The 23,539-nt window shown below is 36.7% G+C and overlaps 1 protein-coding gene across 6 annotated transcripts in view; it reads left to right on the forward strand.

The window, feature by feature from the left end:
* The window catches only part of ANKS1B (ankyrin repeat and sterile alpha motif domain containing 1B), a 1,217,724-nt gene that overhangs the window by 511,330 nt on the left and 682,855 nt on the right, over positions 1-23,539 (forward strand). For all 6 annotated transcript variants that reach the window (XM_032645644.1, XM_032645646.1, XM_032645647.1 and 3 more), the window contains exon 11: positions 18,623-18,759. In XM_032645644.1, coding sequence (XP_032501535.1) covers positions 18,623-18,759 — 137 coding nt within the window. The remainder of the gene's footprint in view (positions 1-18,622; positions 18,760-23,539) is intronic.

A 23,539-nucleotide genomic window follows, 5' to 3' on the forward strand; every position in this document is an offset into this window, starting at 1 on the left:
TCACTGTTTGAAGATGATATGGTACTATACATAGAGAATCCTAAAGATGCTACCAGAAAACTACTAGAGCTAATCAATGAATTTGGTAAAGTAACAGGATACAAAATTAATGCACAGAAATCTCTTGCATTCCTATACACTAATGGTGAAAGATCTGAAAGAGAAATTAAGGAAACACTTCCATTTACCCTTGCAACAAAATGAATAAATTACCTAGAAATAAACCTACCTAAATGGACAAAAGACCTGTATGCAGAAAACTATAAGACACTGATGAAAGAAATTAAAGATGATACAAACAGATTGGGATATATACCATGTTCTTGGATTGGAAGAATCAACATTGTGTAAATGACTATACTACCCAAAGCAATCTGCGGATTCAGTGCTGTCCCTATCAAACGACCAATGGCATTTTTCACAAAACTAGACCAAAAACTTGCACAATTTGTATGGAAACCAAAAGACCCCGAATAGTGAAAGCAATCTTGAGAAACATAAATGGAGCTGGAGGAATCAGGCTCTGTTACTTCAGCCTATACTACAAAGTTACAGTAATCAAGACAGTATGGTACTGGAACAAAAACAGAAATATAGATCAATGGAACAGGATAGAAAGCCCAGAGATAAACCCATGCACATATGGTGTCCTTTGATAAAGAAGGCAAGAATATATAATGGTGAAAAGATAGCCTCTTCAGTAAGTGGTGCTGGGATAACTGGACAGTTACATGTAAAAGAATGAAGTTAGAGCACTCCCTAACACTATACACAAAAATAAACTCAAAATGGATTGGAGACATAAATGTAAGGCCAGGCACTACAAAACTCTTGAAGGAAAACATAGGCAGAATACTCTGTGACATAAATCATGGCAATATCCTTTTTGACCCACCTCCTAGAGAAATGCAAGTAAAAACAAAAGTAAACAAATGGGACCTGATGAAACTTAAAAGCTTTTGCACAGCAAAGGAAACCATAAACAAGACAAAAAGACAACCCTCAGAATGGGAGAAAATAGTTGCAAGCGAAACAACGGACAAAGAATTAATTTCCAAAATAGAGAAGCAGCTTATGCAGCTCAACATCAGAAAACAACCCAATCCAAAAATGGGCAGAAGACCTAAGTAGACATTTCTCCAAAGAAGATATACATATTGCCAACAAACACATGAAATGATGCTCAACATCACTAATCATTAGAGAAATGCGAATCAAATCTACAATGTGTTATCACCGCACACTGGTCAGAATGGCCATCTTCAAAAATTCTACAAACAATAAATTCTGGAGAGGGTGTGGAGAAAATGTAACCCTCTTTCATTGTTGGTGGGAATGTAAACTGATACAGCCACTGTTCAGAACAGTATGAAGGTTCCTTAAAAAACTAAAAGTAGAACTACTGTACGACCCAGCAATCCCACTTCTGGGCATTTACCTGGAGAAAACCATAATTCAAAAAGTCATGTACCACAGTGTTCATTGCAACACTATTCACAATAGCCAGGACATGGAAGAAACCTACATGGAAGCAATCACAGATGAATGGATAAAGAAGATGTGGCACCTATATAGAATGCAATACCACTCAGCCATAGAAAGAAACAAAATTGTGTTATTTGTAATGAGGTGGATGGACCTAGAGTCTGTCATACAGAGTGAAGTAAGTCAGAAAGAGAAAAACAAATACTGTATGTTAACACATATATATGGAATCTAAAAAATAAAAAAAGGTTCTGAAGAACCTAGGGCAGGACAGGAATAAAGACACAGACGTAGAGAATGGACTTGAGGACATGGGGATGGGGAAGGGTAAGCTGGGACGAAGTGAGGAGTGGCATGGACATATATACACTACCAAATGTAAAATAGCTAGTGGGAAGCAGCCGCATAGCACAGGGAGATCAGCTCAGTGCTCTGTGACCACCTAGAGGGGTGGATTTGGGAGGGTGGGAGGGATACGCAAGGGGGAGGGGATATGGGATATATGTATACATATAGCTGATTCACTTTGTGATACAGCAGAAACTAACACAGCATTGTAAAGTAGTTATACTCCAATAAAGATGTTAAAAAAAAGAAGATCGTTTGATAGGATAGTTATACCAAACCTTAATGAACAGATAATATCAAGGCTGTACAAACTGTTTAAGAAAATTCACAAAGAGGTGAACGGCCAACTTTGTGCTTGCATGACTTGGATACATAACTGGACAAGGAGTGTATAAGAAAAATATGTATGAATTAATCTCTAGTATGAAAATAGATGCATAGATTCTAAGCAAAATATTACAACATTGAATCCAGCAATTTATTATAAAGTACGTCATGACTAAGCAGGACTTACCTTACTACCTCAAGGATCTTTCAGACATCAGAAAATCTTTCAGTACCTTTCCTCAGCTTAACAAATTAAGGGAGATAATTCATATGATCATTTTAGTATAGGGAAGGATTTCTTAGGACAGAAAGTCACATTAGAAAAAGACTGATAAAATCAACTACATTAAAATTAAAAATAAAATTCATGGTTAGTGTAAGATACCACAAAATGTGTTTAAAAAGCCACAGACCGGGAGAAATGATTGCAATGTATAACACTGAGAAGGGGTTAGTACTACAAGATAATAAATAGACAGAAAAGACAAAGAACAAACAAAAACATTGAAACAGCTGACAAAGGCAGTTAACTGAAGATGGATTCTGAAAGGCCAGTAAACATAGTTAACCCCAGTAACAGAGAAATTTAAGACCACTGTGAGATACCAATTTATATCCAGTCACCAGAATGACACAAAAGTTCTGATGACATGAAGTATTGTAAAGACATAGAAAAATAAGAAGTCTTGTACACAGCTAATAGGATTATAAATTGGTACTCCATATTCAAAGACAATTTAATAATACTTTAAGAATTCTGAAATGCACATATTCTCCTATCTAGCAATTCTACTTCCAGGATTAGTCTTTAAAACAAAACGCTAAGAATCTGAAGGATGTTCATTGCAACATTGTTTGTAGGAACAAAAATTTGGGAAAAAATAAAATGTCCATAAGGAAGAGAATCACTGTGTAAATTTTAGTAAAATGGAGTATTATGCTTCAATTAAAATGCAAATACTAGGTTTACAAACATTTATTTGGATGTATCTTGGAAACAATGTTAAGTGAAAAAAAGCAAGATTCAGAATTTTACACATAATATATTTCTGTAAATATAAAACACAGTATGTCCAATATATAATGAATTTATATTTGTTTCAACCATGATATATTTTCTTTACTAAAAGTATAAATTCGCAGATGGAGAATGTGTACCAACTTTGTGATGGTGATCAACTCTTGAGAGAGGGGCAGTAGAATAGATTTATGACAGGGTAAAAGTGAGATTTTTATATATATAATGCTTTTTTAAAATATCCAATGTCTGAAACAAACATAAATAGTTAAAAGTAATATATGCTCACTGAAGAATATTTGAGAAGTAGAAAAAGTATTTTGAAAATAAAACATAATCTTACCAGCCGGAGATGAGTGTTACTAACATTTGGTGTGCTGCCTTGTAGGATTTTCTTTTCATGCACAATTTTACTTGGTTAAAATCAAGTATATATCTTATTGTAACCATAGTTGATATAGAAACTTTAATAAATGTTATAAGAAAGTTGGTTGTAGAGGAGCTTGTTGATGACATCATTGTTACTACCCTCAGTGATTTATCAGCATCTAGAAACCTTTTTTTAAAAATCGTAAAATACTTTTTGAAATCCTCTTCCCTCAAAGTATGGAATGAGGATTATTTTACTCCTTTACTATTTTGAAGTATCTAATCAGTTGATATAGTATCTTGCACCTGTTTATTCATCTAACACCCAGTACTTAGTTTTGGGGGTATAAAGGAAGTGAGAAACGTGCTTCCCTTCAAGGAGCTCACAGTCTTTATGGGGAGCCTTGTATATGAATAATTATAACGTGATGAGCTTAATCTTAGACATATGAGGAAATGATGCAGGAATTGTCAGAGAGTTACTGACTGACAGCCAGAAAAGACTTCACTAAGAAGGTAGCGTTTGAGCTGGGCCTGGCAGGATATTTAGTGAATTGTCATACAAAGGGAAAAAGGACCTACCTTGTCAGAGGAAGAGTAGTTGCATCCTGAGAACCAGTGTCTTTTTCTGGAGTAGAAGATGAGTAAGGGGCAGTGGGAAAGATGAGGGAGGAGAGAAGTGGTCGAGTATAAATTATGGCGAATCTTGTCTACCATGCTGAGGTGTTGGGAGCCAGCAGAGTAAAAGACCAGGAGTGCAGTCTTCAGATACCTATTTTAGAAAACTTACAAGGAATATTGATTTATAATTTCTTGAATAGATTCATAAAGAAAGAAGGGAGAAATTTCTTTAAAAATAAGCCCCTGATTTTTCAGGGATAAAGATAAATTTGTTTCAACTCATGATATATTTTCTTTAAGGTCAGATTATAATTTACTGTGATGGTTAGGCCTGTGCAATCCATTGAATTAATGGAATTAAAATTTGTCCTGTAGCACTCTCATTCCATGTAAAAGTTTTTGCACTGTCAATTCTCAGGACATTTACTATAGGAACCACTATATAACTTAACAATGGATTGTGGCAACAGTGAAAGTAGAAGGACTTCATCCTAGTCCATTCTTCTATTAAGTTTGTCTCTACTTTGCTAGAATGGTGGGATTTTTTTTGAGGGAAAGCAGGGATTTCACAGACTATAGAAAAACCTATATTACATCTTGAAGTTTTAAGTATATTTGGAAGAGTAACATCAATATATTTCTTTCCCATTAGTAGTGCACTGAAGAGTAAACACTTTAATGGTTGTGTGTGAGTGTGTGTGTGTGAGTGTATATGTTATGTTGTTGTATGTCTACCAATTACTAACCTGTGTATACTGACACATTAATTGGTCAGTTCAGAGATGCCAAGCGGCGTATGAACTGGGAATATTCCTCATCATAACACTGCAAATTAGAAAATAGGTTTTGAGTATAATTACAAAAGGACTTCTGAGTGCTTGTGAAAGAGGCCCCTTAGATGTACATACAATTTACAACACGTGCATCAGAAGCTCTGAGATCTTTTTTTGTCACCTAATGTTTTTCTTTTTAAAAAGCAAGACCCTTTGGGCTTTTAAAGTTCCAATCATTAGATACTTTTGCACTCATAAATAGTTATGACTTTGTAGCTAGTATTTAAGCAATATTTTGTTAACAAGAAAAAATGTCCTCAAGTTTCAAACAAAAATTTTCGCTAATGTGCAGTAAAAGCACTGTTTTTATGAGGACATATGAACAATTTACTGAATCTGGAAAGTTTACATAAAAAAATGTGTATAGGAAAGCAGCCTATCATCTGGATAGAGAGACTCTTCAATGAGGAAGAAACGACACAATAGTGTGAACATGGAATTATCTTTAGAATAGGAAAGATGAAAATCTTTGCTTCCAGTTAAATTTTACTCCTGCTGTGAGTATAAAAGAGAAAGATGAGTTAGGATTAAATAATACTTTGGTTCCCATTTTACTTTCTGGGCATCCTGAGACATTTCAATCTGATTTATAGAAGCGTATGAAATGCAATCTAACTTTTCCGAAAGTATATCTAAACAAATTATAATTCTATACAATGTATTTCTTTTACAGTATGTGAAGTCTGCCATCATGGATATCCACATAATTTGAAGAGCATAATAGCACATCAAAGGAAATATATGTTCAGATGATAATAATAGAATAAGACTAATTTGTGGCCACATCTTCCGTCAAAATACCAGATAACCAAAGTAAATATGGGTTTCCGGCTAGTGTAGATTACAAACAAAACTCTCTTTTTGTAGTTGGTGATTTCCATCCAGTTTTCCCAGAATTTACTGACATTTTGAGTAAAAACCATTAATTCCATGAAATACTCGGCACATGTTTAATTTACATGACAAATATCTTCTCAGAACTACAGTGTATGTATGCCTGTATGCACACATGTATTAGTATGTAACACACATCTTGCAGTGGGCATGTAAAAGAAGTAACGTAGTAAATTACAATCACTGCTTTCCATGCAAACTTTTTTTTTTTTTTTTTTTGCGGCACGTGGGCCTCTCACTGTTGTGGCCTCTCCCATTGCGGAGCACAGGCTCCAGACACGCAGGCTCAGCGGCCATGGCTCACAGGCCCAGCCGCTCCGCGGCATGTGGGTTCCTCCCAGACCAGGACATGAACCCGCGTCCCCTGCATCAGCAGGTGGACTCTCAACCACTGCGCCACCAGGGAAGCCCTCCATGCAAACTTTTTTACAAATAATATTTGATAGAATACAACAGGCATTGATTAAATCACTTAAATTTAAGTTTGTTTTAATTGGCCTTTTAACTTCTTTGCTAAATTCTTAATATTTGAAAATTTGTTCTTGCCAGTACTTTACAAGTATATCATAGATAATAAGTAAATGATATGGAACACATTTTAAAAATACTGTTTTGTCCATAATACTGACTGTTCAAAAATTGAGTCCTGACTCCTCTTAAAATGAATCCATCTGTAATGGGTGATAGTGGCATAAAGACAAATTAGACACACTATGTCTGCCTTGAAAGAAGTCACAGTCCAGTAAAAGGGGAACAGACAGAGGATATGGCATGTGGCAGGTGCACGGGGTGCTGCGGGACCACATAGGGGGGCACTTACCTCATACTTTCATATTTATTCTTCATTACACTCTTCTCCCCTCCCAGCCACACACTAGGTGTTTCAAGGGAGTCCTTGAGAGGATGCGTCTTTACCTGAGGCAAATGAAAGCCAGAAGGATATTCAGGGTCAAAAAATATGTGGAAAAGTGTGGAGCTTAGAGAGGTAAGAGGGAGCAGATCATGAAAAGCCTTGTAAAAATGAGAGAGAAAAAGAGAAGAGAGGAGGGGCTAGAAGTAAAGGAGAAGGTAATGAAGAATAAATTTGAATGTGCCAGTATGTATTTATTTACACTCCTGCCTAATTGTAGAAGGTATAGAAAACATAGACGGTCTAGTATATGCTCGTGATTACCTACATAACATTTATTCCTTGACTTGCCCCATCCTTCTATCCTTTTTCTGTTACCTGCAGAATCCTAGATACCCTGCTCTCCATGGCCATGCATTTGCAGAGGAGTCCTCTCTACCCCACCTCCCAGGGAACAGATGCTCATTAGTTTAAGCCAACTCTTGTTAGTGATTGGGTTAGATATCAATGTTTGATATAAATCTGACCAATAAGAGTCTTTAAAAAACACACAAGAAAGAGATGACCCTCTTCTTCGTTTTGATATTATCATATCTGATATGATACTGGGAGCTGCTGCAATCATCTTGGTCCCAGCTTGGGGATGAAGCATCCCATGGAGGAGGGCAGAGCTGAGAAAGCCACAGAGAGGAGGAGCCAGAGCTCCGATGTTTGGCACCTGGAGCTACCCTGGGTCTAGACTCCCTGTTACGGGGCACAATCGGTGTCCTCATTGTTTAGTCTAACTAAAGGAAAGTTTTATGTTAATTTCAGCTCAATTACCTGATCAATTAATGAGGAAACAGAAAATCCAGCTTCCTAACAAAAATTAGAAGGCAAGATAGGAAAGAGGGAAAGTAGGGTAGGGACATAAAATGAAGTATAGATAAGACCAAGGCAAACTGCTATCATAGTACATATGCTTCCATTTGTGTAAGAAAATGACATGTATGATACACTTACACACAGATATGCATATGCTTTTTCAATCTCCTTATATGAATTCCTGCAAGAACTCACAAAATATGGAAGTAGGGTGTGGCACCTTAGAATGGGCTTGGGCTCACTTATCATCATATACCATATTACACTGTTTGAATGTTTAACCATGTGAATATTTTGTTTTCACATTTATTAAAGCAAAACCAGATGATATGCCATCCATATACTCATACAACATTTTGAGCAAAGTTTGAGAAAAATGTTCATACATTTATTTGTATTTCTCTTTTGTTAAGTACGTGTTGGTAGTTTTGGGTCCATTTTTTCTATTAGAGTGGTTTTTTTTTTTTTCTTACCACATGAAATGATTTTTAAGAACATATTAAATTGTTTGATAACATTAGTTTATAGCAGTTGGTTTTTTTCTCTCAGTGATTAGTACCTGATTGTTGAAAAAAATTACAAAAGGGACCACTGAGAAGAATTAGACTGAGTTCAATGGAGGTTGAATTCACCAGGAAGTAGACTTTGAGGTGGAGATTGTCATACAGGAGATCAATTAAGAGTGCTCTCGGAAACAATGAATGTGGGAAAGAAGCAAGATGGGGCAGAAGGAGAGGTTAGCCTGCGATGAATTCTCTACATAGGCACCTACAGACTCCCTAGGGATATCTGAAACTGGGATAGTCCTTCAAAATCATCCCAAGTTGGTGACTAGGCACAGCCTTTATACTCCTCTGTTAATCAGACATCCGAAGCAGGCTGCTCCTGGAAGCGCACGTGACCTTGGGTCAAGCAAGTCTCTTCAGCTGATGCAGTTCCCAAAGAGGGCTGACAGGTGAAGACTGTCTGCCAGCAACACTTCAGTCAGCTAAGGGAATAAATCTTTCAGATATGAAGGGCATATTAAAGTGTCTACCACAAATAGGATTAGAGTTTCACTCAGAATGTGTGGTAATATAAGAGGAATGGATGTAGTTATTGGTAAGAGAGTTATTAAATGATGAATCATTATGTTTAAGCTGAATATGTAAAAAGTAAATATAGGAGTTGATAGATTGAATGAAATTAGATGTATAAAAGGATTAGTTTATAGCAGTGGGATTGAACAACAGGTTTAGTGTGAGTGAGGGAAATGAGAGTGAAAATGATTAGATATTGTAACTATGGAATGGGTTCTTAGAGATTAAGATGCCCAAATGAAGCCACTGCTGTTCATAATGAAGTACCTGGTTTAGCCTCAGGTATGAGAACCTGAAAAGAGTTAAATCAAAGATCACATGAGTACAAATCAGAACACTATTGGGCTTAGATGATTACTTAAACATCTACAAGGAATCTGAAGGTTCCAAGGTAAATGGCAGGCTTGGGGTGAAAAGCAAGACTGGGAAACATGTGCTAAGGCTTTGAGGCATAAAAGAGAGTACATTGAAGTTCAATGATAGATATGAGTCAGTGCAGACTATAGCAGAGTCACTTTTACGAGTGTGAAAGAATCATGGAATTTAGGCCTGTGGTACAGAAGAATAAATCTCATTTTCACCTCCAACTACTATGATGCTTTCATCTGGGGTTTTAGCAAGTTCATTTTCTAACTTCCCTTAATGGGGAGTCAGTGCTTAGGAGGGATTCTGGCCTGGCAGGACAGTGCTAGGGTATGGCTTGGTCAGCTTGTTGTGAACACCAGTTTGGAATGAGCAGAAGGATACAGGAGATGAATACTGGCAACCAATGAGAGTAAAATCAGAAAAAAGAATTTGTTGTCAAGACCAAAACCTGAAGCCCAAAATGGGGCTCAAAGCCAGTAGATCCTGGAAAACAAAAATCTGAGAATTGAAGCACAAATATATTCGTAAAACAAAAGAATCCATGAATTGCCCAATGTGAGATAAAATATTTTATTTCTTTAATTTTTTACTTTCTTCATTTGCTTACAGTTCAGTCCATAAAAGTTAGCCTTAGGAGGGGACCCATCTCCTCTGGCCTCCCTCTGCCTCTCATTTTCTTTACTGTGCATTGCCCCAGGGATCTATTTCATCTTGCTGGTAAAGGTCAAGGAATAGTCATTCTTGGCACCATCCTGGGAGAGGGGTGGTGAAATTCTACTGTGTTCCAGCCAGGCTGAGCTATTTGTACTTCACCAAAGGCATAATGCTCTTTCATCCTTCTGCCCCATTGTATATTCTGTGTTCTTTGTTTAGAATGCTTCTCCCTCCTTGAGTGCTTGATGGCACTCATTCTTCAAGGCTATGATTAAATATTTCTCCTTTACCTTCTCTTCTTACCCATAAACTAACTCCCTACCCTGGTCCCCTTACTCAGTTAGTGGCTCACTCTTCTGTGTTCCCATAATGCCTGATATGTAGCATGAATGACATAGTTTTGTGATTCTGTATTTTCCCTTCTATATTTTCCATTAAATAGGCAACAACTTCAAAATGAGGCTGAGAGTCTGTTTACCGTTGTAGCCTAAACATCTAACATGTTGGCCATGTTATAAATGTAAGCCAAACACCTAACATATTAGTTATCTATTGCTGCATAGCAGCTTGCCCCAAAACTTGTGGCTGAAAACAACAAATATTTATAATCTCACAGTTTCTGTGGGCCAGGAATCCAGGAGGGGCTTAGCTGAGTGGTTCTGGCACAGGGTCTCTCTGAGGTTGCAGTCAGCTGTTGGCCAGAACTGCCGTCATTCAAGGCTTGACCGGTCTGAAGGATCTACTATCAAGCTGATACATGCAATTATGGACAAGTTTCAGTTCCCAGCAGGCTGTTAAACTGAGGGCTTCAGTCCCTCACAGTGCCATGTGGGCCTCTCCAAAAGGCTGTTCACAGTACAATTACTTGCTTTCCTCAGTGCAAAAGAGCTGAGAAAGTGAGAACATGAGAGGACACACATAAGACAGAAGCCAGACTCTTTCTAATCTAATCCTAGAAGTGACATCTCATCACAGCTGACCCTTGAGCAACACAGATTTGAACTGTGGGGGTCCAGTTATACTTGGATCTTTTTCAATAAATAAGTACTACGGGACTACACAATCTCTAGTTGGTTGAATCTGTGGTTGGCAGAACCTCAGATACAGAGGAACTGCAGAGACCGAGGGCCAGCTGGAAAGTTATACTAGGATTTTCGATTGTATAGGTGTCAGCATCCCTAACCCCAGTGTTGTTCAAAGGTCAATTGTTTTTCTGTATTTATTTGTTAGAAGCTAGTCAACAAGTTCAATACATAGTCTAGGGGTGAGAATTTAACAAAAGCATGACTACCATGAGGCAGGGATCAATCGGAACCATCTTAGAAGCTGCCTACCACACATTTTATCTGGTAAAATATCTGCTTAATCAATACTATTGAATATGTAAAGTGGTTGGTGATAGTCATGAAGGTTCAAGTGTTTCAGTTTTCAACATATTTGAAAGAATTGCTAATTTTTAAGAAACCATTACTAGGAGAAAGTAAAATGTATTAACTATTTGGAGTATTAAATAATTCTTTAAAATAATTGTTAAATATATATATTTTAAATTTTATTTAATTTTGGCTGCGTCGGATCTTAGTTGCAGCACGCGGGATCTTTCGTTGCGACATAGGCTCTTCGTTGTGGTGCGTGGGCTTCTCTCTAGTTGTGGTGTGCGAGTTTTCTCTTCTCTAGTTGTGGCAAGCAGGCTACAGGGCATGTGGGCTCTGTAGTTTGCGGCACGTGGGCTCTAGTTGAGGCGTGCGAGCTCTGTAGTTGCGGTGCGCAGGCTTAGTTGCCCCGCAGCATGTGGGATCTTAGTTCCCTGACCAGGGATTGAACCCGCGTCCCCTGCATTGTAAGGCGGGTTCTTTACCACTGGACTGCAGGGAAGTCCCCTAAATAATTGTTAAATATTAACTTCCTCAAATGGTACATAGGAAGTACTTTCTCACTGAAAATAATGAAGAGAAGATATTTGGGCTATTTTACTTATGATTTTCTTTCTTTCTTTCCCAGAAATGATGGTCATGTACCATTACTAAAAGTTACTTTAGAATCAAAGGATTCAATTGGTCTTATTCATTTATTTATTCATCCATTCAGTGAGCATCTTTTGAACACTTATTGTGCACAGGGCATTGCCCTTGCTTTAGATATCATGTTATTTGTTTTACAAACCTTAAATGAATTTTTACTTTCATAATGAAACCTTAGTTTTTAATTGCATAGTGAGAAGAATGTTCATGTATAATATGAATATGGAAAAGTAAATTTATAATATAGCATTCTTCTAGGTTTCTCCCTAAAAGGAAGGCCATTTCCATGGGAAGTACTTATGAGAGGGGCCTACAACCTATAGACTACAAATGAAATCTAGCCTATGCTTGTTTTTGTAAATAAAATTTTCTTGTAATAATACAGCCACACCTGGGAATTCCCTGGTGATCCAGTGGTTAGGACTCTACAGTTTCACTGCCAGGGGCCTGGGTTCAATCCCTGGTCAAGGAATTAAGATCCTGCAAGCTATGTGTCACGGCCAAAAAAAAAGGTAAAAAAAAATACAGCCATACCCATTTGCTTACGTATTGTCAATGGCTGCCTTTGCTTACATATTGTCAATGGCTGCCTTTGTGCTGCAACAGCAGGGTTGAATAGTTATGAAAGAAACATCCTAGCCTGCAGAGCTTAAAATGTTTACAATCTGGACCTTTGCAGAAAAAGTTTGCCAATTTCTGACTTAAGGCCAACAATTAAAAATTATACTTTGGGACTCCCCTGGTGGCTCAGTGGTTAAGGCTCCACACTCCCAATACAGGGGGCCGGGGTTCCATCCCTGGTAGGGGAACTCAGATCCCGCATGGCACAACTAAGACCCAGCACAGCCAAATAAATAAATACTTTAAAAAATTATCCTTCATGACTTGCTAGACTAATAATTATTAAATACTTACTTGACAGTTATTTAGTGCTATATTCAACTTTCCACAGTAATACCTTAAGCCATCTATCTAGTTATAGTTATTATTATTATTATACATGTATATGGTAATAATAGCAATAGCTACTTTAATTGAGCACTTACTATGTGCCAGGCAATATGTTAAAATACACACATACGTACACACATATCTTATTTATCCTTACAAAAACACCAAGAGAGGGCTTCCCTGGTGGCGCAGTGGTTGAGAGTCCGCCTGCCGATGCAGGGGACACGGGTTCGTGCCCCGGTCCGGGAAGATCCCACATGCCGTGTAGCGGCTAGGCCCGTGAGCCATGGCTGCTGAGCCTGTGCGTCCAGAGCCTGTGCTCCGCAACGGGAGAGGCCACAACAGTGAGAGGTCCACATACCACAAAAAAAAAAAAAAAACACCAAGAGAAAAGCACTGTTTCACAGATGAGGAAACTGAGGTTAAATGTGGCAGGATTTCAGGTTTGATTTATTTAATTCCAGAGCCCAAATTTGTTGTATATATACGTCTCCTCCATTTCTTAGTATTACCTCCATGAATATTATATTCTTTTCAAACTGAAATCTTCCCTATTCCACAAATGTGCCTCTTTCCCATCTTTCTACCTTTTGCTTCTCCTACTTCCAACTCTTGGAATGTCCTTCGCACTCATTTCATCATGTCTGAATTTCACTAATCTGTCAGAGAACTCCTTAATCACCACCTCTTCCATGACACCTTTCCTGAATCTCCAGCCAGAAGTAATCTCAGTCCTGTTTGTCAGCTACAGGGCAACTAGCATGGTTTCTGGTACACTTGAATTGTTCAGTACATGCTATTGAATGATGTTAAAATTCTACTCTGTAACATTGCATATGAATTATTTTGTATTCATAGAATACTTTTCTTCTAAAAGCTCTAGTAAACTAGAAGGGTTTTTTTTCCCCTAGGCTTGTTATCATAGAGAAAACTGACAGTCATAATGTATAATCTAATGCATAGAAAGGGAATGTGACAAGAAGATGTCTCATTTCAATCTGAAATTGCAAGTATCTTCAGTAATTTTCTCTAAGCAGTTTTTATACACCTCATTTCCTTTTCATCAGAAATGTTCTGTAGCTGCAGGTGTGAAATGCAGGTTGACCATGTAAAACCATCATGGACATAGGCTGTCATTTTGCAAAGTCCACTGGATAATTGGTAGGTTTTTATAAATAATATAATAAAGGATATTTTAGGAATAAATCAGTTTCCTAAGACTCTTATGTATGTTCTAGAATATGCTTCTCATTTGGATTTTCTCCAAAAGGACCATGGAATTATAAAAGCTAGATCACCTTTCTCCATGTAATTAAGGACATTTATGACAGTTGCCATTCACACACACACACACACACAGGTTTTATTCATTTTATTTCACTTAGTATTTTTAAAAGATTGCATTGAGCTAAGAGCTGTGGAGAGAATAAAGGAAATATAAGTCACTGTGAAAATATAACCTAGTCTGGAAGAGATAATGAACAATGCAAGGTAGTATAAAATCAAATTATCAGTGTAATGCTGCATGTCATGGCTTCAGAAGATGGAGACAGAGTCTTTTCTAAATTTAGCACTTGATTACCCACTGTCTTGTACTATGTATTAAATTACTTACAAGAAACATTCAAGAAGCTTTTGCTTTATAGTCTGCATGGACTACCCAGCAGTTTTTTCTGGCTTTGATGCAAAATCACTTAACAGGGCCAGCCCTTGCAGTGAATCATTCCTCAAGGGATCATCTCTTATTCCTGGAATTAAAATTCTGTCCCTACCAATTTGTGTTAATAGCTAAGATACTGGTCTCAAATCCTGCCCAAGTACTCACAGTCATTACTCTAGATGTATTACCTACAAAGTGCTACTATTTATTTTCTTGCTTTTCCCTCTAGATTTTCTTTCCTCTTCTATATTTTAGTTTAATTCTGATAATATTTGGTTTAATAGTGAAAATGGAAACTCAGATTTATTAACTGCATACTATGTCATTATGTGCTAGTTCTTTTTCATTTGTGTTCTCTCACCTTTTTCTGCACACATAAACCCTAGAATGTAGTTATTAATCCTCATTTTTAAAGAAAAACTGAAATCCAGAGCAGTTAAATGAATTGTCTAACATTGAACAGGCAAGTTTTCCATAGACTCCAGCATCTGGTATTAGAATGTGAGTTTGGATGCTTTTTTGAATTAATATTTACTAATAGACAAAGAGCGATATTTAATGTTGTATATTTTATTCTAACAAAAAGTTGAGTAAAAAGTAGCACAGAATTGAAGATGAAACAGACAATGGAATAGGATACCATGAGTGAGAAACAGAGACACAGAAACAGATTCATGAAGACCTCAAATATTGGAATTATCAGACAGATTAAAAACAAACCCACTTCACTTGCTGTTTCTAATCAATAAAAGCAAGCCTGAAAATGTTGTTAGGGAATTGAAAATGATAAATGGTGATCAATGTATTTGAAAAAGAACCAAATAGAAATTTTAGAACTGAAAAGCATAACTGAAAGTAAGAAAATGGTTTGATAGCAGACTAGACACAGCTGAAGAAAGAACCAGTAAGCTGGAAAATGAGTGTAAGAAACTATTCAGAATGCAATACAGAGAGAAAAACGATTAAAGTACAAAAGAGAGAATAAATGATAAGTAGAATAAAGTCTGATGTTATTTCACTGGAGTCCAAAAGGAGAGAAAAGAGAAAATGGGGTAGAGGCAATATTTGAAGTGATATGGTAAGGAGTATATGCTCCTCCAATAGTCTTTCCTATTTCTGCTTATTAAAACTACATCCTTTCAGTTCCTCAGGCCAAAAATCTTAGTCATGCCTGCCCTCTCTATTTCTCTCTTCTACCCTGTATCCAACACATCAAGAAATTCTATTAGTCTACCTTCAAGATACATCCAGAATCCAACCACTTATCACCAACTCAAATGCAAATGCCCTGATCTATCCTGGGTCACTGGTCTTAACAGATCTCCTTGCTTCCAGGTATTATACCATATAGTACACACAAGGGTACCCTAGGATGTTTTTATGGTTGACATTTTCTGTTTTTATTATTTTTTTCTTATTGTCTCCATGTTCTACTTTGTTTTTGTGGAGTTGGTTAACTCTGTTCAGAAGTAGAGACTGCCCATACCTTGACTATGGCAATAGTTTTCAGGCTCTGCCCCTTCCAGTCACTTTTGCATACCGATGGCATGCTAACCAGCAGAAGGGCAATGTGCCATCAATCTAGAAGTTCTTGTCTTCCACTTACTGGAAATATAACTTTGTGATTACCTTTTCTGTAAAAGGAGAATGGTAATAATAGAAGCTACTTCAAAGAATTATTTTAAGGCTATTTCAATGAGCTTCAGTAAGTAAAAGGAATTTAACATGCTCCCTGAACATAATAAATGCTCAATAAACATTAACTATTATTATCATTACTATGCCAGTCTCTGCTTAAATATCTTCAATATTTTGCATTGCCTACAGAATTAAGCGTAAACTTAACATAATAGTAAACCTTATTTTACTTATCTAAACTTAGCTCCAACTTCTTCCTAATGTAAAATACCAGCTTCATCTCTGCTCTTTCCACCTCTATGCCCTCATGTTTTGTGTTCTGTCCCAGCTTTCTTGCCTGAAAACTGCAGCTTTTCACAACCATCTTCCTTCCCAGCCAGTCTGATTTCTTCTCCCCCTGCTTTTTCACCATGCTTCATTTATCTGTTATTAACTCTCAAGTTATATTGCATTATAATTTATTTGCATGTCTGATGCCACATTTGGTTGCATACTTCTCAAGGGCTGAGATTTTAAAAAATTTTACTAGACTTTATTTTTTAGAGCAGTTTTAGGTTTACAGAAAAATCAAGCAGAAGGTATAGAGATTCCTCATATACTCCCTGCTGCCACACAGGCATGGCCTCCCCCACTATCAACATCCCCCTCCAGAGTGGTACATTTGTTGCAACCAGTGAACGTACATTGACACATCATTATCATACAAAGTCCATAGTTTACACTAAGGTTCACTCTTGGTGCTGTACATTCTGTGGGTTGGGACAAATGTATAGTGACATATATCCATAGTTGTAGTATCAGAGAGAATAGTTTCACTGTCCTAAAAATCCACTGTGTTCCACCTATTCATCCCTCCATACCTCCTAACCCCTGGCTAGAAATTCTTTTCCAATTTATCCTTTTTTGTTGTTGTTGTTTTGTTTTGTTTTTGCGGTACGCGGGCCTCTCACTGTCGTGGCCTCTCCCGTTGCGGAGCACAGGCTCCAGACGCACAGGCTCAGCGGCCACGGCTCACGGGCCCAGCCGCTCTGCGGCATGTGGGATCTTCCCAGACCGGGGAATGAACCCGCGTCCCCTGCATCGGCAGGCGGACTCTCAACCACTGCGCCACCAGGGAAGCCCCCAATTTATCCTTTGAGCATAACATAATACCTAATACATAATTGACCCCAAATAAATGTTTTTACATGTATGACTGAATGAATGAAAGGAGGAAGGGACAAATTAGAGAGAATGAACGCATCTTGTCATTCTTGCTGGCTGATGTTTTGTCTCTGTTTCAGTGGTTACTCATACTACCTTAGCCTACTCAGAACGTCACCCCCACAAACTACCATCTTTCAGAACCTGGCTTATTTTTGAGATGCTTATTCAGACCCCACCATATATGTTAAACCCGAATCAAGAGTGAGCTCTGGAATCTTTTAAGACTTGTTTTATGAATTATCTATTTAATTCAATGTATCACACTTGCATTTTTTGTTTCATGAACCTATGTCTGTATTCCTCAGTGAGACTAAATTATATTTTTATGTGGTGGGTAAAGTTTCATCCCCTCACTTTTTATGAGCAAGAGGTGCCTTAATAAATTATTGCTTTTCACTTGGGATTGTAGACAATGGCCATGGAACAGAGAAACTTGCTGGTCTCTAACGAATTCACAGTCTTAGTCACTTTTACGTCAATTCAGCTAACTGTCTAGGACAAAATTATTGGGGACTAATTAAAAACATAACAAGGAAGTAAATTTTTTGAAGATTTGAGCTTACAACAGTTTTCCTAAAAAGTCATAGAGGATTGCCAAATTGTTGTTATAATAATATAACTTCTGTGTGCTAGCAGGAGTTATTTACAGAACCTTTTCCATCCTTTCCCCAGTATTTTAAACATTCTAAAACTACATCTTTGATCTTATTTTGTTTTGATATAAATTCAGGAAGAAAATGTTATACATGTTGCTGATTTTTAAGTCATCATTTTCTTTATTTCTGCTCCCCCAATACTGAACATAAGGGAAGATTACTTTGGGTTTTTGAAATTTCATTCACTTAGTTTTTGACCATATAGGAAGATATATTTATCTGTGAGTGATAGGTTTTTTTTGTCTACATTATAAAACTATTTTGCACCAATATTTTTTCATCAAGGTTAATTCACTGGGATGCTTTTTTACAGTTTGAGGGATTTCTGGGAAAAATGCTTTGAGAAGCCTTGAATTGGGGTTTTATGAATCAGGGAGGTATGAAACTTCTCCTTTTAATAAAGATCAATACTCATTTGAAATATTATGGAAAAAAACTACTCCAATCATATAAAAGACATATTTTTTTAGTTAAGGTTTTAGTCATTTGTATTATGGCAGTCTTAACAATTATGCTGGATGGTCTATCATTATGAATTAAATAATAATACTCTTCCTTCTTGGAACATTTCTACAGGGGAAGGTATTTACCATTTTAAAAGAAAACAAAGCATTCAATAAACATTATTTTTAAAATATACTGCTGAGTGTATTCCTCATTATGATCTTGTAATTAATACCAGTTTTAAGTTGAAATCTCAATTCATGTTTACTAAAGTAATTTCAAGTCTTAAAAGGTAAACTGAGTGATTAGGTTCATGGCAGTTCTATTTTTATTCACAGAGAATGCCTCTGAGGTAGCAATTACTGCTCCAGGAACTAGTAACCATAGAAACAGCTCCACAGGCCCAACACCTGACTGCTCACCTCCATCCCCTGACACTGCCCTCAAAAATATTGTAAAAGTCATTCGACCCCAGGTAAGTGTCCAGCATGACATCATCTGTGCCATAATATATTTCAATTTTGAATCAGTGCATGTGCACCATTTATATTGCAGTGCCTGGACTATCTTATAATAAGTAAATGGATTTCAGATTAAAAGAATGGACTTGGAAGAGAATGTTTCCTTCCCTTGGAGCTGATGATAGACGTTGAAATCTGTATTAGCTTTTGGAAAAACGAATTTGTATATTACATGAAAAAAACAAATTACGCTTACAAAAAATGGCTATTTCACGTCATTTTTCTCGTACAACATTTTAATAATTTTGCTCCAATTATTGAACTGCCACATGTTTTCTGGTGTTTCCTTCTCCTTTTGTCTTCATTCCTCTGGATATGCCTCATTGTTTGTGATCACTTCTTTATCCTTCGACCCCAGTTGTTTATATATACGTATTTTTTCCAGTTCTTGATGGCTTCAGACTAATTTTGTCTGTGTTTAATATTGCACCTCTCATTGCTCCTTATTTTCCTCCAGTGCTCACTTTCCTCTGGCTGGTCTCTTTACCCTTTGTTCTTTTTTCCATTCCTGTCACTTTTCTGTATGGGTTTCTTTCTCTTCCCCCTTCTCTTTCAGTTGGATTTCCCAGTAGGCGGTTTGCAGGCAAGCTTTAGAAATATCATTGGGACAAGCTGTTCTGTGATATTTCATTGAAAATAGCACTTATAAAGCTGTTTGCATTATATTTTTGCCAACAGATGGACTCAGAACATGGAATTGGTGATGTTCTCAACCTGGCTTATTCTGAATGGGCCTCATAAAATCCAAGAGAGGGAACTTTGGATCAGATCAATGCCATTCACTATCTACTTAGGTGTATAGTATGAACGAATACTTTGAGCCAATTTGCAGAACATATATGTCTTTTAAGGTTGTTTTGGTCTAAATGAGCAATGATTTGTTTAATATCTAACCTTCTTTACCATAACTTACTTTGGATTATTTTATTATAATCATCATCCTCATCAGTAAAATGGCATTTAAGCTTTACATATCCACTACAGCTTGTAGAACACTTTCATACAAATTGTTTTATTTAAACTTTATCAGTTCCAAGGGAATGTATATTTTAGTGTTATGGATAAGGATATTGGCACTCCAAAGGGGCTAAGTTGTGCAACTGATTGGAAGTTTCTTTCCTTTCTTTGGTATAATAATTGTCTCCTGCCATCCTGTTCAGAGGGTAGAAAAATCCTCATTAGGTTGTATAACTTGTTACATCTTTATAAGGCTAAAACTTACAGGTTCATAGGGATAGGTAACATTTCACACAATGTCCCAATATGTGCAGGAGAAAAATGTCTTAAATAATTTCTCTTCCTTTTCAGGGGAATTTGACCTAGTTCATTTAATTCAAGAAATGACCCTCACTAAACTTAGACTTAGATGCTAAATATCACATTTATTATCATTGGCTTTCTCATTAGATGAAGGTGTTTCTGGTGTTATTGTGCAGCTATTACATTTTCAGCATTTTAAACTATTTATGCAGGAGATTGCCCTATGTATGTTAATAAAATCTATTACTAAACATATTTATCTTTATACCAATATAAATTCTCTAATGTAAATGCATTTGGTCATTCAATGAATGAAAAACAGATTCTTTTCTACATAATCTAATCAACTCTACAGGACCTTATTCCATGAATCCTCCTTTGCATATTCTGTTTTGTTGTATTTTAACTTATTTTAGTAAACTTTGAAGAAAACTAGAGGTAGTTTTAAAGCCAGAAATTCCGTTTGACTCCATTCCTTGGTTCTGTCCATTTTTAAAAGTGTATGAAGGTAACTGACTCCAATTTCCTTTCTGAGATGTTATAATGATGGTTTAGGGAGGGAAAAATGAAGGGAGAAAGCTAGGAAACTAAGTCTGATAGTATTTAAATTAGAACCAATGCAGCCTGTATGTGTGTATGTTATAGAACAATAACAGCTAAGGTATATAACTGGGAAAGAATATAACCTCAATTGGGCTACCCTTTCTTTCACCTCAGAGACATTGGTGCATTACTTATTTCTCCTCATGAGTCCTGATCTCCTGGGGTTCCTCATTCACTGTAGAGAGCAGGGAATAGAAAATTCAAGCGAAAGTAATTATGAAGGAGTGTTGGGGTAGGACATGTGATTTCAGGAAAGGGTTTAGAGACCAGAGGGTGTGGATGGGGGACAGCTAGATGGATAGAATAGAGGACTCCCTGGTGTGTTTTGACAAGTCATAGGTGTGTCAGGCACTGAACCTTTTCAAGAGCTGCTGTTCCAAAGAAAAGAGAATTATTAGTTAGCTTATGTAAGAGCCTATACTTTGATCATAGGTTTAACCCTCTGAAGTGTTTGCTAATTCTCCTGGCTTTTCTGTCTGGAAATGCAAGAATGTGGTTTGATTGACTTGTGGGTATTCAAATACTTTTTTTTTTTCATTTACTAATTAGAAATTAATAACATGGTTGAAATGATCATTTCACTCTTAAAACTGGTGATGGGCCTTGAAAATAAAAGTATAAATGCAACTTTTATTCATGAATTTACATTTATTTGCCTGAGCATTAGCAGATGTGTTTAGTCTTATTGTGAGAAGAATGATATAGAATAGATGAGAGATAAAAACAGTACTTTTCATCTTATTCATTGCAAATAGATACTGATTAGATAGAGCAAGTTAGGTTACGTCTCCTTTGCCTGATGCATACCTTTATGTAGTCTACTTTCCATAACTATAAATGAAGAATATCCATTGTAACCAAGTTCTTGCTTTCAGTATGAGGTAGAGCTGATTATACATTTCATGTATTTCTGATTGGTGTTTAATTACTTGGAAGCTACAGACGTTGCGGTGCTTTGTTGAGTTTGATTCTATTTGGCATATTTATTAACTCATTAAATCATAGCTGTTAGTTCTGCATCCTGTATTTGATCTTTTTTTTTCTGCGGTACGCGGGCCTCTCACTGTTGTGGCATCTCCTGTTGCAGAGCACAGGCTCTGGACGCACAGGCTTAGCGGCCATGGCTCATGCGCCCAGCCGCTCCGCGGCATGTGGGATCCTCCCAGACCAGGACACGAACCCATGTCCCCTGCATCAGCAGGCGGACTCTCAGCCACTGCGCCACCAGGGAAGCCCTGTATTTGATCTTTTTACCTTTGCTTCTTTGGGCTCTTTCATGTCTTAAAATTCTCCAGATTGTGAAACGTTCTATTTTCGATTCATAGAGCCTGAAAGATTTAGGTGCTACTGGCTTCTCTTTGTTTTTCTCCAGTATATTAACCCACAAGCCTGAGTTTCTCTATTTAGATGAATTCACAAGGCTGGGTTCACTTACTTATACTTGAAAATAAAATTATTTTTAAATTTGAAAAAACACTTGAAATACTTGAAAAAATATTACCTTTAAAAAATTTAGGTAGGTCTATTGACATACAAGTTTTTTTTTTTTTTGCTACTAAATAATTATAGTTCCTTGTAATGGCTTTGTTTTTTTAAAGTTCTCCTGGTAAAAGTATCTTTTTCCCCTAATTGAAGAATACAATACAGTTTGATGGATTTTGACAACTGTATTTGTAGGTGTAACCACCACTCAAAGCAGGATATATGTAGAACATTGGTGTTACCCCCAGAAAAAAGAGGTATACCTCATACCTCTTTCCAATCAATGGCCCCTATTCCTGCCTCAGAGACAACTTCTTTCTGATTTTTATCACTATTGTTAAGAATTGCTTATTCTTGGACTTTATATAAATGGAATCCTAGAGTGTGTGTGTGTGTGTTTTGTGTATGTCCAGGTCTGGCTTCTTTCACTCAGTGTAATGTTTTGGGGATCCACTCATGTTATTCCTTTTTTTACTGAGTAGTATTCCATTGGATTAATATAGTACAGCTTGTTTATTCAGTCTCCTGTTGATTGATACTTGTGTTGTTTCCTGTTATTTGCTATTATGAATGAATATGCTGTGAAGTCATGTTCAAGTATTGGTAAATACATATATTTTCTTATAGATACCTAAGAGTGGGATTGTTGGGTAGTAGGGCAAATGAGTAGCTAACTTTATAAGAAACTTGCCAAGAGTTTTCCAAAGTAGTAGTTCCATTTTATAATCCCCAACAGAAATATCTGAGATTTTCAGTTTTTCCACAATCTCTCCACCATTTACACTTAAAATTTTTTCATTTTAACCATTCTTATGGGTATGAAAGGATTTCTCATTATGGCTTTAATTTGCATTTTCCTGGTGACTAGTGATATTGAGCACCTTTTCCTGTGGCTGTTGCTCATTTTATATCTTTTGAGAAGTGCCTGTTCAAATCCTTTTTATGGGGTTGTTCAATTTTCTAATTGTTGATTTATAGTAATTCTTTATAAATTCTTATGTAATTCCAAAAGATATGAGGCATTTGTCAGGTTTATGCACTGCAAATATTTTTCCCAGTCTGTGTTTTGCCTTAATATTTTTTAGTGGCACCTTCTGATGAACAGAATATTTCAATTTTGGTGAGATCCAATTTATCAATTTTTTTTTTCATGGTTAGTGCTTTTTGTGTCTTGTCCAGGTTATAAATAAATGTACCCATATTTTTTTTCTAGAAGCTTTCTGGTTCTGGCTTTTGCATTTAGTTCTGTGATCCATCTCAAATCATTTTTGTATGGTGTGAGGTGGGAGTCGAGGTTCATTTTTTTCCTATGTGGAAAAAGACCTTCCTCTCCTCATTGAGTCGACTTAATGCTTTAGTACTGTTTACTACTTTAACTTTCCAATTCTT

The sequence above is a fragment of the Phocoena sinus genome, chromosome 10, assembly GCF_008692025.1.
Source record: "Phocoena sinus isolate mPhoSin1 chromosome 10, mPhoSin1.pri, whole genome shotgun sequence".
Lineage (NCBI taxonomy): Eukaryota > Metazoa > Chordata > Mammalia > Artiodactyla > Phocoenidae > Phocoena > Phocoena sinus.